This window comes from Zingiber officinale, chromosome 1A (assembly GCF_018446385.1).
Source record: "Zingiber officinale cultivar Zhangliang chromosome 1A, Zo_v1.1, whole genome shotgun sequence".
NCBI classification, from domain to species: domain Eukaryota; kingdom Viridiplantae; phylum Streptophyta; class Magnoliopsida; order Zingiberales; family Zingiberaceae; genus Zingiber; species Zingiber officinale.
This window is the reverse complement of record NC_055987.1, coordinates 24,067,834-24,083,062: the sequence shown is the minus strand read 5'-3', so window position 1 is coordinate 24,083,062 and position 15,229 is coordinate 24,067,834. Positions and strand designations below refer to the sequence as shown.

Below are 15,229 nucleotides of genomic sequence, written 5' to 3'. Positions count from 1 at the left end.
AATTTGAACCAAACTCAAACTCGAAAAAATAAATCAAGCTTGAACAATTATTTCAATAGCTTGGTTCATTTTAGGTTCGACTGGACTTAGTTCGTTGACCTTATCAAAATACCCTTGATAATATCCGAAAGCGGGAAGTGACGCACTAGGCAGGTGCCTTTGATGCTAACTGAGTAAAGACTTCTCGTTGGAAAAAATGACTCCGAATAGTCTTCTAAATTAAAAGGAACGTCAGCAATCGGGCTAGGGGAGGGGTTCTTATTGATTCTAAAGCATAAAAATATAAAAATAAGAAATCTGTAAAACTCACAGTAATCTCCCGTAGCATATCTTGATCTTCGCTTTTCATACAAAACTAAAAACTCACTGTGATGCTCGGAGAAGAAGATCGGAGAAGATATCGAAGAATAATTTGTCATTGGAAGAATGATCACAAACGAATTGGAAAGCTCTTCAAGATTCCATGAGCCAAGTCCCTCTTTAATGGATGTTCTCCTTCACCCCTCTTACAATCTTGTGCAAATGGACGAACCTTGTACAGAGACCTTTCACATATGAGATGAACCCTTTTTCTTTGAATTTACACAAACCTCACACACAACAAGCCTCCCTTTTCTTCTTTGGCTTAGACGCATATATACTAGAGGAAAATGACTCTTCCCCTCCCTCTATTAATGGAGGAATTGAATGGGCTAGAAGATGAAGGGGAAGGAGTGCTCTTTCATCTTCTTAACTCCAACAGTCTCGACACAGACAATCCAACGCTCAAGTCAGTGATCGAGTTAAGAGCAATGAACAGTGGTGAATAGTAGTAATAAATGAGTATAATTACATAGCCTCGAGTATTCGTACCTATAGATGGAGACTCATTTTTATAATGTTATTGTTTGTTTGTGCATGAATCTCAAAGCGTTTCTAAAAAAGGATAGATCATAAAGATGTTCTAACACCTTTTCTAAAATGAATCTGCAATCTTTGCGTTTGTTATGATGGAAGCATTTAGTGTACAACTTGCATATGGAATATTCTCTATTATCCGTGACACAAAATGCCAAAAAGAAATGTGAGGTCATTGGGTTGAGGAATCCTTAATATGCTTAGCTAGCAAATTGACTAAGTCCCTCCTGTAGTTCGATCAGCTATCGCTTGCAAGAGCAATCAAGTCAGATTTGAGGAATGTGGTCGGGGACTTGTCCTTCGATCGACCCCTCCGTTTGGCCCCAGAGTTTGGTCGGACCAAGTGTCCAGTTTGTCTGATCGAATCATAAGTCTGATTGACTAGATTACTCGACCAAAATAGTTAACCGTGCTAGCCTCAGATGATAAAGAGGACCTTGCTTTGAATGACGTTGGCTCGGCTTCGAATTTCATCAATACTGAGAGGTTTGAGATCCGACTAACCTAAGGGTTCAGTCAGGATGATCATATGCGTTGGGCCTTAGTATTGACCTCTCGATTTTGACGGTCTTTATTCACAGTTTCAACCATAAAATTTAGCTCAGGTGTTTATACCGCTAGATCCAATGTTGATCCGTTTCCTTTTTCTACTTTTAGCAGATGAGCCACACACCGGCACTCGACTACGCTTTGAAGTACCTGTCTTTGTACAAAGGAATACGGTACCAACTTCGCTATCGTTAAATGGCAAACAGCTGTGTGAATGTGTCCTGCAGGCAGAGAAGTCCCAAATTCCTCCAGTGATTTTGTCAATTACCAATTTTAAAATTATATATATATTTTTTTAAAAAAAAGGAAAATTCAAAAATGATTCCTCGCGAGTACGGTAAAACTTGATGTCGGAATATTTAGAGACAGAGAAGAGATATGAGCATGTGGAACGTCAGTAGCAAAACAAGTTGGGTGAAACAAAGGGAAGCACTTGCAGCGGACAGAATTCAGAACCTAGATTTCACCCGCGAAGTCTTATTCAAGACGAAATGTAATTACTTCAATTCCTCTGTGCCTTTTGCCACCAGAGCAGAGAGATAAATCGAAAGACAAAATTTTCATCTATGAACTAATTCTACATCAAACAAGGATCAGACATGACATCATCTGAGCCCGCTGTTAATGACTATAAATATGGAGGTAGAAGAGAAGATGAGCAAAAACAGAGGACAGAGGACCGAGGACGGAGGGGTAAGTAGAAAGACAATTAAAGGATGGAGGCGGAGGCGGAGGCGGCGCGAAAAGGGCCTTGGACGGAGGAGGAGGACGCTCGACTTGTATTTTTCGTACGCTTGTTCGGTGAGCGTCGTTGGGATAACGTAGCGAAGGTGTCAGGTTTGAGCGGTGGCGGGGTGTAGTGATAACTCCGACTTCCCCTTTGCTTTAACCTTGCACGCGTGCCCCCCTTCTTGTTTGTTTGCAGGTCTCAACAGGTCCGGTAAGAGCTGCCGGCTCCGGTGGGTCAACTACCTCCACCCCGGCCTCAAACACGGCCGCTTGACCCCCCACGAGCAGCACCTCGTCATTCAACTCCACGCCAACTGGGGCAATAGGTTTGAGTACAGCAACAAGCAAATTAATGAACTAATTCCAATCTAAATGCTATGTGCTCTGCCAACAAGCAAATTAAAAACAAATGCTTTGAAGTTTATTTCTTCCTTTTAGGTGGTCTAGAATTGCACAGTGCCTTCCTGGTCGCACAGACAACGAGATCAAGAACTACTGGAGGACGCACATGAGGAAGAAGGCGGAAGAGGTGAGGATGAGCTCATTCTCCTCATCTTCTTCTTTGTCGTCGTCGCAATCGTCGTCGTTGACTAGTGAAGGAGAAGTAGGACTCGTGGTGGATGGAGATGGATACAGTATGGATCAGATATGGAATGAGATCTCTGCATCCGAGAACTCTGTCGGTGGATTTAGCATCGAAGAGAACAAGGATGGAGGCAGCAGTAGTAGTAAGTTGGAAGATTGTTCTGAATCACTACCGTGGGAGTTGGAGGATGAAGAGTTACAGATATGAACATGATCATATACTTCTTCCACATACTGCTGACCGTAGTCTTAGTAGTGCTAATTGCAACTTATTTACAAGATGCTAGGATGCTTTATACTGTGATTAAGCTTTAATAAGAATTTGTCAAGATTTGTTATCATCTTTCTGTTGCTGACAGGATGATAACCTTGGAAATACTTATAGAAGCATGAATAGTATTTCCTGGATGCTTTCTTTCTTGCGATAGTAGAATTTTTCAAAAATGCAGCAGCTTATTTTATCAGAACCATCATATATAGATAAACTTCGACTCACTTCTGTAGCTCAAACCACTGTTAAATACATCTATGAATGCATTGTAGCCTGAGAACTGAGAAGATGCTAAAGGAAAGCTTATTTTAAGGTGGCTTATGATGCAGTTGTGGGTCATCCAAATATAAATACTGACTCTGATAAGTCATGTTTAAAGGGCAGTGATAAGGAAGCGCACTACTCCTAAAGCTTTATGTCCTCCTAATTCTAGTGGATGTCCATTCTGCTGCATATTATCTTACCATTATTTTCTTGACTAAACTAAAGCTAGTGCTTCATCACCAGGCAACACAGAGGTCAGACTTCCTTTTCTGCTACAGATATCATCCTTGACAGGGACACTCATTTTTGTCTGTCTAACGAGTGGTCGTGGATGCAAAGATCAAAACTAAATTACTGATTGTTAATCATGGTCAAATACTGAGCGATCCAAATATTGAGAAAAGCGTAGTGGTTCAGCCACAGGCAAGTTGATCTCTATAATTAAGTCATGGAGCAAGATAACATAATTTGGAGTGGTGGCGTCACCATCAACAGATGAGGTATGGCAGATATGATAAAAGTAAATAATGACCTTCACATTGCCTTGAGAAACTTTATATGATTATCTTCATCAACAACATGATTGTCAAATCGTCAGCAGACAGCAAGCTAATTAACCATTGTATATTTCTGAGAATTATATTCCCTTGGGCCCTTCTGCTCATGGGAGCTCAACCACTCTCCCACTAAAGCCATTTGCCATTTTATCTCTAGTTCCTGTCCTTTGGAAATGACAACAAAGATGTTAATTTCTGTATATACAAGTGGATTTCTCCTTGGAAGATATTCTTGTTAAAATCATTGCGAATTGAAGGTGAAGAAGCGCAATAGTTTGATGTGAGGAACGGTAAGAGTTTTGTCTCTTGTTTATTTTATGTGTGCCAATGAAGCCATTAACTTGCAAGACAAGAAGGGAGTAAGTGCCGGTTAATTCCATAGTATGAATTGAAGTGGGCTTCAGCAGATCAGCCTTTGGTTTGAGAATTGAACACACAAAATTAAAGTGTCTTTCAATCACAGTTTTAGTCAGGGAATTAAGGGCAGGCTTTCTAGAGGCGGATTAGTGTGTGAACGAAAGGAAAATATCATGTCCAAGAACTTCGTGATAGTCACCAGTGAGGAGAAAATAGTACACAATTAAGAAGAATATAATAATATGAAAAAACATAACTTATAATACATGATTGTGCATTATTCACGCCTTCAAAGTTAAAGGAGTCGTCCAATATAGGCCGCATAGCTTAGACTATTTGACTAGTTTGATAACCTAATTAATCACATGTGAGAAAAACGACAAGAGCCTTTTATTCTTTCATCATTAACAGAAAGATTCATTGAGTTTGAGTTTTATCAAAGTGAATAATAATATTGAATTATAGGAGCATTTAAAAGACTTCTTGAAATTTTTTTTGAAGGTAATATAAATTTTTTTCATGAAGGTAATATAATTTTTTTTTTTGAAATGAATTATAATTTTTCCATGAATGTTGCAAAAAGTAATTCGCTAGCCATTAGTGCAGCAGCATGATCTAATATAATAATTTTTCCATGAAACACTTGGTCTAGCTTGGCAAATCAAATTAACATCACGACTTTGATTGAACGTTCTAAAACTTCTGGTTTGCAATAATTTGTTTCCTTTATTTTTTTTTGTCAATGATCCACCTAATTCAACACTATCAATTGCTCCATCACTTTTCACATTATACTCGTCAGTCAATTTAACCTCATGATTTATCTCTTCGTATGATATGGAGAAGAACTCTAAGCGCCCGGTGAGAGTAATCATTTTTTACTACTATTTTTCACATTATACTCTCGTAGTTATAAGCAGAAAAGAAAGAAAGAGATTGTTTAGCATTCCAAAATATATACAGATCATCAAAAGTTCCCATCAAATCATTTTTTTCTCTCTCAGATTAATGGATTCCAATTGCATGCATCCTGATCGATTAAATCACAGAAATGGAAAACAAATTGATTTAATTGAAGCATTCCATCACCACGGGACTCGAATCTAAAACCTCAAACTCAAAAATCTTGCTACAGCGGTCTCTCCCTCGCCGTCAGCCGGCGGCATGTTGAGGTCCAACCCCAGTACTCCCCTCGACTTCTCCTCAGTTTTCATCTCTGCGTCGAACCTCGCGGCGGCGGGGCCGGCCCGGTGGCGCCTCATGTGGCCACCCAGAGCCTGGCCGATGGCGAACTCGAGGCCGCAGACGGGGCACTCATGCGGACGGGGCTTGGCCATCTCCCCGCGGTGGGTGTCTTCGGAGAGCCTCGGCTTCTTGTGGCTGGCCCGGTGGCCGCCGAGCGCCTGGAAAGACGGGAACTGGCGGTTGCAGGTCTTGCACTCGAAGACACGGTCGGGAGACGGGGAGCGGCCAGCGGCGACGTCGATGATGCCTCGGCCGCCGCGCGAGAGAAGCACCAGCACGTTGGCCAGATGGATGCTCTCGACCTCTGAATTCTCATCTCCGACGACGACGTGATCTCTGAATCGCTTCATGATAACCAACCACAATTAATTATTCAGTATTAATGAACAAAAACAGAGGAAGGAAGGAGGTGAAGCAGAGGAGCAGGCAAGGCGAAGAGCTTGCTATTTATGGGCAACTTGACTAAGCAACTTATAACGTGAAGGGATCGATCGAGTCGTCGGAAGGTTGTGTTACGTGACTTGTAGCATTTGGGGATACAATTTATACATAGAAAGGCATATATCCTCACTGTGTGAACGAATAATTCTCTATGAATTATTATTATTATTATTAAATAAATTTAAAACATTTAATATAATTGAATAAAAGTATCTATTTATTAATTGTTTTTTTTTAAATATATATTTTTTACTATAGTTAAATGAATGCGCTTATATTTATTATAATTAAATAAAATCACTTTCTATAATTAAAAAAGCAAAAACAGTGTACCATAACACCATAACTAAATAAAAATATATATATTGTAATTAAATTCGTTGCTAAAATAAAAAGAAAAAGATCTACTATAACTTTAAAAATGCTCTTACTATATATCTTTTAGAGAACACTTATTATAACTAAATAAAATTTTATTACACATTTGCACATGGTCAAGAATTCATTTTTATGTCATTTAGGATTTTTTTTTTTTTTTTTTGAGTTTAGGAGTTAGGTTATAATATTAAACACAAATAATATATATATATATATATATATATATATATATATATATATATATATATATATATATATATATATATGTGGGGTTTATGATATAATATTTAGTTTAAAGGAAGTAAAATTTTTTTTAAAAAAAAGTGTGTGTACAGTATGTCATCCCTCGTGTACATAAATGTTATCCGTATATATCCTAGTGTTATTTCTTTTATACGATTTAAAATTTAGAATATAATTTCAGAAGAAAAAAAAGTGAAAACTAGAAAACAATAATAATAACACTGGCTGTTTCCGAGATGTTCACCTATGGGGATGGGTGTGCATCACATTATACGATGTTTTATGGAGGACAGAGATGAGCAACCGGTGACGTCAATAGTATTATAATTAAAATAGCACTTATTATTAACAAAGTTTTTTTATTTAAATAAAAAGAAAAAAAAACCTTATATATATATATTTAAAATATCTCTATATTTTCTGAAAATATCTTTATCAAAACTATTTAAATATTAATTATTATTATTTTATTTAGTTAAAAACTAATTCAACTTATTTAAAACTAGTCAAATACTATTAAAATAGCTTTAATCAAATTTGTTATAAAATAGAACAAGTTGATTAAAATTATTTTGAATAACTTCAATCAAAATAATTAAATAAGATAGCTTTTGTTAGATTGCTGTTGTCTTATATTATTTTCCTAAACTAAATTTATGTTGCCAATTAATCTTGTAGTCCTAACCCGCTAATCAGGTTTACAAAATTCTTAACTACTGTTCTGTCATCCATAAATCTGTCTTTGTCTATAAGCAACGGGCGCACATCGTTGACGTGGTAAAATTCTTCTTGTGCGTGCAAGTTGACCTCATCCTCTACGTTTGACTTCCATTAGAGGCGCGAAGCAGAGGCCTGACTATCTTAAACTTTGTGGTTATCCATTAAGCTAAGTTATTAGAATAATCTAAGATATTCAGATCGCCAACTATTCTCTAGACGAGAAAACAATTAGTTAATCATAATTAAGAACTTATGATGCTCCCAAAACCAAAAGGAAGTTGATCACTCGCGAAAACCAGAAGGTGCTCTCCAAAGAGTCCATTAAAAAGCAAAAAAAAAAACTTGTTTGGCTTCTGCAATAATTAATCGACTTAAACAAGCGAATTATGATTGAACAAGCTGTAGATGACGTAGCAGATGCTCTGTTTATCTCTGAAAAAAATTAATCATCTTAACTCACTGAGTCAATCCAATCAGTGAGGCTTCGAAAGTCTTACTGAACACGCATTAGAAAGCAGTGTACAGAATTTGGAGGCTGTAATTTAATTATAAGGAGATCAAAAACCGCACGAAATGGGCCGTTGACCTGAAGAATATTTAAGTGGTTTAACCTTGAGATGCCAAATTCGTGCTTTTGCACTGTAGCTAATTGGCTGTTGCAGTGTCATTGCGGACGCTGCTTCTTGTCAGTTCCACCACTCAAGTCTCAATCAAGTAAGTTCATTGGTTTTGATCCAATGAATCTTGAAAAGGATACAAATGGTATTGTCGATCAACTGAGCAACCAAATACAAATTTGTTTTATTAAAAGAGTCAACAGGATGAAGTGTCAAATTTTTGCTAGAAAGTAGGAGGACTTAAATTTTTGATTTAAAGAGTCACGTACAGGGCTGGTATATGAGATTGACTTTTGCATTGTCTGATCAGGACAGGCTTTCGGTAGATAAGAATGAACTGGAGAGAAAACAAGTTTGTTCCATAAGCTGTAACTTAATTATCTAAGATTCGGTGGAGAAAATGAAAGAAGACAGTTTACATTTTTAACTTGTCTGATCCTGATGAATTTCCAACGTCATACAGATTGAATTGAATTGAATGTTACAGTAGCACTTTGCTTTGGTTAATGCATTCGGCTGTTCTTTCGAGCAAGAACCAACAAAAGCAGAGCGTAGCACCAACATTTTTTGGTTTACAAAAGTAAACAATGCAAAATGTGACAAAATGATTTCTTCTATCTCTATCACTGCTGATCTCTGGCTCCAACCTTTTCCTCTATTATCATGTTCGATTTAGGCGAGTCAATGGATATTGGAAGAGGCAGGGTTGGAACACTACCGCATTTGTTGCGCCTTTTAGATTCACTGTAGAGGACGACACCAAGGGGTGTGAGGCCGTAGCCAGCCATCCCAGTAAAAGATACAGGATTCCTAAATATCAGAATCGAAATGCCAACTGCCACTGCACCCTTGGCATTTCCCAGAACCTTCAAAGGATGATGATGAACAAACCAACATTTTAAGAAGAAAAAAAGAGAGGAGAAAAACATGTATGATGAGTCAAGCATTAGAGTGAAGCATACCTGGTGAGTCAAGGCACTGGTATATTTTGTGACCAAGAAATTGGTTAAGTTCACAAAATATGCCAAAGAAGAGTTGAAGAGGAGGTACAAGGCAAGCTTGAAGTCCTCTCTAACCAGTGCCAGCGTTACGCTGATCACATTCTTCTCCATTATCATTATTGCAGGAAGTATTAGAATTACTGCTATTGGAGCCATGTACAGAAGGAGATTCATGGAGCTCAATTTTTCCCTTGGATACCAAAAAATAGAACATTACGATCGAATGTGTAGGCTTTCGGAAATTATATATAGTAACTCATTTAGACAAGGAATGTGATACTCACTCCTCTGAGGACATCAAAATTCCTTGTAACACTGTCTTGAAAGCCCTAGCAGCAGTAGCACCGATGCACACAATGAAACCGATCAAATGAAAACTTGGCTCCGCCTGGAAAGTTGAATAGTCAAGTACAAAATGTTAATTCATCTATCAGTTTATTGTTTGATTAGCACATATATAGCTTTGTAAAGATCCTATCGAATCACATTCACCATCTTCGTCGATCGAGTTTTGTAAGCAAAATGCACGTGTCAGTAATATTTAGTAGAAGTACTGCCAATGCAATTGATAAAATTGCGAAGAAATTAAACCGCCAATTCTACGAGGCAACTGTAACGAGCAGTTGAACTAACCCCACTGGCGACAATGACGCCCGCAACCACAGGTACGAGGGTAGCGTAGGTGATCCAGGATTCCCGGCGGGGAGTCATAATGCACGCAAACACGGCGGTGAAGAAGGGCGTGGTGGCTCCGACCGCCTGGTTGAACGAGACCGGGAGGTAACGGAGGGAGACATTGCCGCTGACCACGGACCCACAGAACACGAGGCTAAGCGCGGAGATCTTCAGGAACTGGGCCCTCGACCGGACGGACTGCACCGGCACGAGCTTCAGCCAGGGAATCGCGACGAAGCTGAGGACGGAGCAGGCCACCATGTGGCACATGGTGAGAAAGATGGGGTACATGAACCCGTAGCTGCTCAGAAGGTATTTGTTGAAGAGCAGCACCGCGATGTTGGAAGAGTACCAAGCCGTGACGAGGCCGAGAGTAGTGAACAACCGCGCCGTCGTCGTCGTCGGCAACGCCGACTGCAGGTCCGCCGCCTTCTCGCTCATTTCTGCCTCGGCCACCTTCTCGCTCATTTTCGAATCTGTGTGGTGTAGAGAAAAAGATTGTATGCCGGAATTGACGGAGTTCGACGGAGAAGCTTGGGAAACTGACTCGTGCTCGGTTCAGCAAATCGATCCGTGGATACGAACGACAACTTAGCGTCATGCCGCTACACCATACCTCCGGGTCCATCGGAACACGAGGCTGTTTGTAATAGAGCATGATTAAAAAACGTGAGAATCATTTTTTTTCAAAAAAAAAATCTGTTTTTTTGTTAATTTGATCATAAAAAGACGTTTTGGCATGTCCCATATCGTGTTTTGTTGTACTAGACCACCTACAAAAAATCCGTATTTTGACTGTAATATTATGAAAATATAAGCTATAATTTTAAAAAATAAATAAAAGAGATTGTGTTTTAACTGCTATATATATTCTCTGAAGAGTTATATGTATTCATTAATTTTTTAATGATTTTGATTTATATATACTAGTTTTATTAAAAATTATTAAATGAAATCAAATTGGTCTAATTTAACGAACAAGCAATCTTATATGCTCATTGCATTATACAATGAAGTTGTTATATGCATTTTTTTAATTATTATTGAGAGTCGTACGTACAATGATTTTATTCAAAACTATTATACACACTTAAATTAGTTTAATTTTATATGTATTCTTTAAACTCACTTGAATTGTTATATGCATTGCTTTACCAATTTAAATCATGTATCAATTTTATTCTATTTTTTGGGAATCTAAACTATTTTAATTTTATGGATGATCAATTTTATACAATTGTTTAACCTTATGAAATTGTTATATATATATTATTTTAGATCAGTTTACAATCAATAGTAGTTTTGAATAAAATTGTTATGTAAATTTAAATTGTTCTTAATTCACAAACTTTGATCTATGTTCCAGAAGCTTCTATAATCTTCTATATATATTTTTTCTTTTTTAATTTAGAGCAATTTAGGAACATCTAATACTCTAAATTCACAAATTAATATTCTGATTGGTGCCTTTGGATTTGCAATATGTTTTTCTTTTTCAATTTAATTAGAATCGTTTAAGATTATATAGTATGCAGTTTAGTCCAAAAGTATTATATAGACCTAAAATACTTAACATATCATAATCTAAAGTTGCTCTATATGCCTTTCTTTTCTATTTTAAATTAATTTATTTTATTATATAGCAACTTTGTTTTGGCTACTATATGGTCCAAACTAGTCTTATTCACAAACAAACACTTGTATAAAATTTTTAAACCCTATGAAGTCCCTATATATCTTCTTCTCCAATTTAGAGTGGTTGAAGATCATATAATAATTTTGTCCAAAATTACTACATGAATCTAAATTATTGTAACTTTACATACAAAGGAGATCTAAATTAGTTAAGGACATGTGACAATTTTATTCAAAGTTTTTATATGGACTCAAACTTTAGATCCAAATACAAACATGCATTTCTAAGTGATTTTGATATTCATCATATGTCTTTTTTTTATAAGTGGAAGACGATAAAGATATAAAGCGACATTTGCCTATGCGGTTGGATTAAAAAGGTACAGTAACAGTAAAGTGTCGTTTGAGTTTTATTTAAATAATAACGCAAATGAGTTTAAGAGGATATATTCCTTTAATGATAAAATGAAAATAAAAAGAGATATTTTTTTAAAAAAAATTGTCATTAATAGTATTTTTTTTTAAAATATCCGCATTTTTTATTTCCTTTGCATCGTGCGATATCAATTAATTTTATTTTTTGATATCGTACAATATGTACCAACTCTCCACCATGCAAATTAACCGTAACTAAACAAAACGAGCGACACTGCACTCGCTTTCAATTTGGACATCTCACCGTCCGGCCGCCGTCCTCACACCGAACCGATCCGATCCGATCCAGATCAAATGTAACAGCTAGCGTCATGCGTCGAGTCGACAGCCACATGGTGGACCCTCCTCCAGTCCCAATCCCACAGCCATCTTTCGTGTCCATCCGCCCGCCATCCGACCAATCGCCGAGCACATCCATTATCCTTCTAACGCAACTACATGCAAATTCTACGATAGCAAGACGCAAATCAATTTTTTAAATTTGAATTAATGCTCATTTGATATTAAGTATATCCAACCCATCCCGATTAATTTTAAAAATAATCGATCCAATTTCATAGAATCAAACGAACAAGGACTTGGAACGCCATCTTAATTAAAAGCACAACAAAACGCTCTTGCAAATGAGAGTTTAAGCACTTCATCTTTCTCACCAAAAGACTGCTGTCTACCTAAAATTGAAAAAGAATACAATAGAGGATAGATCTGGATCGGACCAAATGGACTTGAAAAATGAAAATTCACCTGATATCTAGTTGCTAAATTTTATGAACACAAGCAATCTACCCAAAAATAAAGGGCCGTCGTGATCAAGTGAATCCATACACGAAATTCTGGTCAATATTGAGGGAAAAAGACTGAGAATAATGTCACCATGAAGAAGACTCACTAAATGCGTCCAGCTTTGAGGAAATCATACACGCCATGAATGAAACTGCTGCATTCCACAGTAATGAATGTACTACCTGCAAAACTTTAATTCAAGCAATGAGATTGAGCTTTTCTTTTTGTTTAGATTTCTGAACAAAAAAAGTGACGCTTAAATGCTCCATTTGACATTGTTTGCAGGATGAATAACAGCATCAACATTAAATGAATATCATGTACAAAATAATCAGAAACCTTACGTGGATGAATTGTAGCAACTGGGAAATGTAAACAGATAAACACCAAGTTCATAGATCACCACTTTGGAACTACATAACAAAAAGAAAAGAAACGTCACTATTACTACCTCAAAGGAACTTTAAATTTGCTGCAACATGTGTGCTATATTCTTAACCAGATACTAACTAGCATCAACAACTCCATTGAATGATTTATCTTGCTAACATGAATAACTTTTAAATACAATATTAATGAAGAACTTGGTAGGAGAAAAAGATGTATGGAAAGGAGAGGAATTAGGCTAGAAAAAAGGTGGAATTGTAGAAACATAGTAAAAAGGATTTCCTCCAAGAAAATGATTACAGATCCATATACGGTCACGATTATCATCTATTAACCAAGTAAGCTATTGAAAAGAGAAATACTCTCAAAACAAATTATTTAAACTTGTGTACATAGATTAAAATTGAATTTGTATGAAATGGCAGTTAATTGAACTAAAAATGATAAAGTCCACAACAATGATAAACAAACAACACTAAAAGAATACATATATCTCGTTCCAGTTTAAGTTTCACGCATTGATAAAGCTTACAGCTTCACGAACTTTGAAAGGATAAGTACCTGATGGTTCACACTGTTCATGTTTTGTGCAAGAAAATTTTGTTGAAGAACCTAGTCATACCAATTATCTCATAAGTTTGATCAAAACTTAAACAACTGAACCTTTATATAAGAAGAATAAAAGCATCAAAAGACATGGTACTTGGTATTCTCCGGTTGTGTTTGTGATAGGGTGAGATACCTCCATTTCTCTGCTTGCAGAACCTTCACCATCCTGTGGAGGAAAGAAACTTACATATTCTTGTTAACAGTATTAACAACTAGCTAAAGATAGGAAAGTGATACCCCCATCGCTAGCTTCACGAACTTTGAAAGGATAAGTACCTGATGATTCGCATAGTTCATGTTTCGTGCAAGAAAATTTTGTTGAAGAACCTAGTCATACCAATTATCTCATAAGTTTGATCAAAACTAAAACAACTGAACCTTTATATAAGAAGAATAAAAGCATCAAAAGACATGGTACTTGGTATTCTCCGGTTGTGTTTGTGATAGGGTGAGATACCTCCATTTCTCTGTTTGCAGAACCTTCACCATCCTGTGGAGGAAAGAAACTTACATATTCTTGTTAACAATATTAACAACTAGCTAAAGATAGGAAAGTGATACCCCCATTGCTAGCTTCACGAACTTTGAAAGGATAAGTACCTGACGATTCGCATAGTTCATGTTTTGTGCAAGAAAATTTTGTTGAAGAACCTAGTCATACCAATTATCTCATAAGTTTGATCAAAACTAAAACAACTGAACCTTTATATAAGAAGGATAAAAGCATCAAAAGACATGGTACTTGGTATTCTCCGGTTGTGTTTGTGATAGGGTGAGATACCCCCATTTCTCTGCTTGCAGAACCTTCACCATCCTGTGGAGGAAAGAAACTTACATACTCTTGTTAACAGTATGAACAACTAGCTAAAGATAGGAAAGTGATACCCCCATTGCTATCTTCACGAACTTTGAAAGGATAAGTACCTGATGATTCCCATAGTTCATGTTTTGTGCAAGAAAATTTTGTTGAAGAACCTAGTCATACCAATTATCGCATAAGTTTGATCAAAACTAAAACAACTGAACCTTTATATAAGAAGAATAAAAGCATCACAAGACATGGTACCTGGTTTTCTCCTGTTGTGTATGTGTTAGGGTAAGACCCCCACATTTCTCTCATTGGAGAATCTTCAATACCCTGTGGAGGAAAGAAACTTGCATATTCTTGTTAAAAGTATTAACAACCAAAGATAGGAAAGTCCAACGGACACAATTACCTCTGACTATAACACCCATTTGCAGCAATAAAATCCATCCGATTGGGAGAGGGGGGAAAACAAAAACACAAGTATCATCAAGAATCAGATTAGATGATTAGAAAATCAACAGATATAGCCTACACGTACTTGGCGATATTTGCCGAGATACAGCTTCAGCGGCGGAACGTAATCTTCAAACCCAAGCGTCGCCATTGACCACAGCACATCGTCCCCGTTGATCGTCTTCTTCTTTAGCGTCATGCACCGCTCACAAGCTCTGTTATCCCCATAACACATCACATCATACATTTGGATCAATAAACGAAGACACAAAGAGGAGAAGAGGCAACCGATCTCACTCGCTGGTGATAAAACTGATGAACTCAGACACGCATTCTTGCATCGTCTCCTTGGTCTCCTTGGCGACCTTTGCGTGGTTGGGCAGGGCCTTCTTCAAGATTCGAGTGATGTTGGCGATGGGGAGGAAACGATCTTGCTCCCTTACGCTGCTGTCACCATCGCCGCCGTCCCCGCCTCCGCCCCCGCTCACGCCCCCACCCCCGCTCCCGCCCCCGCCGTAGCTCCTGGCTCCTTCAGCAGGGTCGGACTGAGAAGCCTCTGCCATCCTCCTCTGCTTTGCCGGCGGAACCAT

General features: G+C 37.5%; 3 protein-coding genes and 1 pseudogene across 4 annotated transcripts; 1 reads left to right on the top strand and 3 right to left on the bottom strand.

Annotated features, from left to right (window-relative positions):
• The first annotated feature begins 2,022 nt into the window (after positions 1-2,022).
• On the top strand, positions 2,023-3,140 carry LOC122021107 (myb-related protein MYBAS2-like). Of its 2 annotated transcripts, none has more exons than XM_042579201.1 (3): positions 2,023-2,247; positions 2,372-2,501; positions 2,614-3,140. In XM_042579201.1, exons 1-3 carry the CDS (start codon positions 2,163-2,165, stop codon positions 2,966-2,968), a joined length of 570 nt encoding a protein of 189 aa, XP_042435135.1. In that variant the 5' UTR covers positions 2,023-2,162; the 3' UTR covers positions 2,969-3,140. The 2 variants fall into 2 exon arrangements, with proteins under 2 accessions (XP_042435135.1, XP_042435129.1); XM_042579195.1 differs by having other exon boundaries at positions 2,047-2,283.
• A 2,024-nt stretch (positions 3,141-5,164) lies between these two features.
• Positions 5,165-5,966, bottom strand: LOC122021121 (annotated as a pseudogene).
• A 2,324-nt stretch (positions 5,967-8,290) lies between these two features.
• On the bottom strand, positions 8,291-10,130 carry LOC122021097 (probable sugar phosphate/phosphate translocator At3g11320). Its single transcript, XM_042579183.1, has 4 exons — positions 9,488-10,130; positions 9,139-9,242; positions 8,816-9,044; positions 8,291-8,719 (listed from the first exon to the last, which is right to left on the bottom strand). Exons 1-4 carry the CDS (start codon positions 9,995-9,997, stop codon positions 8,477-8,479), a joined length of 1,086 nt encoding a protein of 361 aa, XP_042435117.1. The 5' UTR covers positions 9,998-10,130; the 3' UTR covers positions 8,291-8,476.
• A 2,501-nt stretch (positions 10,131-12,631) lies between these two features.
• On the bottom strand, positions 12,632-15,229 carry LOC121996955 (nuclear transcription factor Y subunit B-3-like). The gene is made up of 12 exons (XM_042551143.1): positions 14,937-15,229; positions 14,725-14,854; positions 14,596-14,601; positions 14,445-14,516; positions 14,303-14,353; positions 14,121-14,192; positions 13,979-14,029; positions 13,797-13,868; positions 13,655-13,705; positions 13,473-13,544; positions 13,331-13,381; positions 12,632-12,795 (listed from the first exon to the last, which is right to left on the bottom strand). The coding sequence occupies exons 1-12, from the start codon at positions 15,227-15,229 to the stop codon at positions 12,775-12,777; spliced, it is 942 nt and encodes a 313-aa protein (XP_042407077.1). The 3' UTR covers positions 12,632-12,774.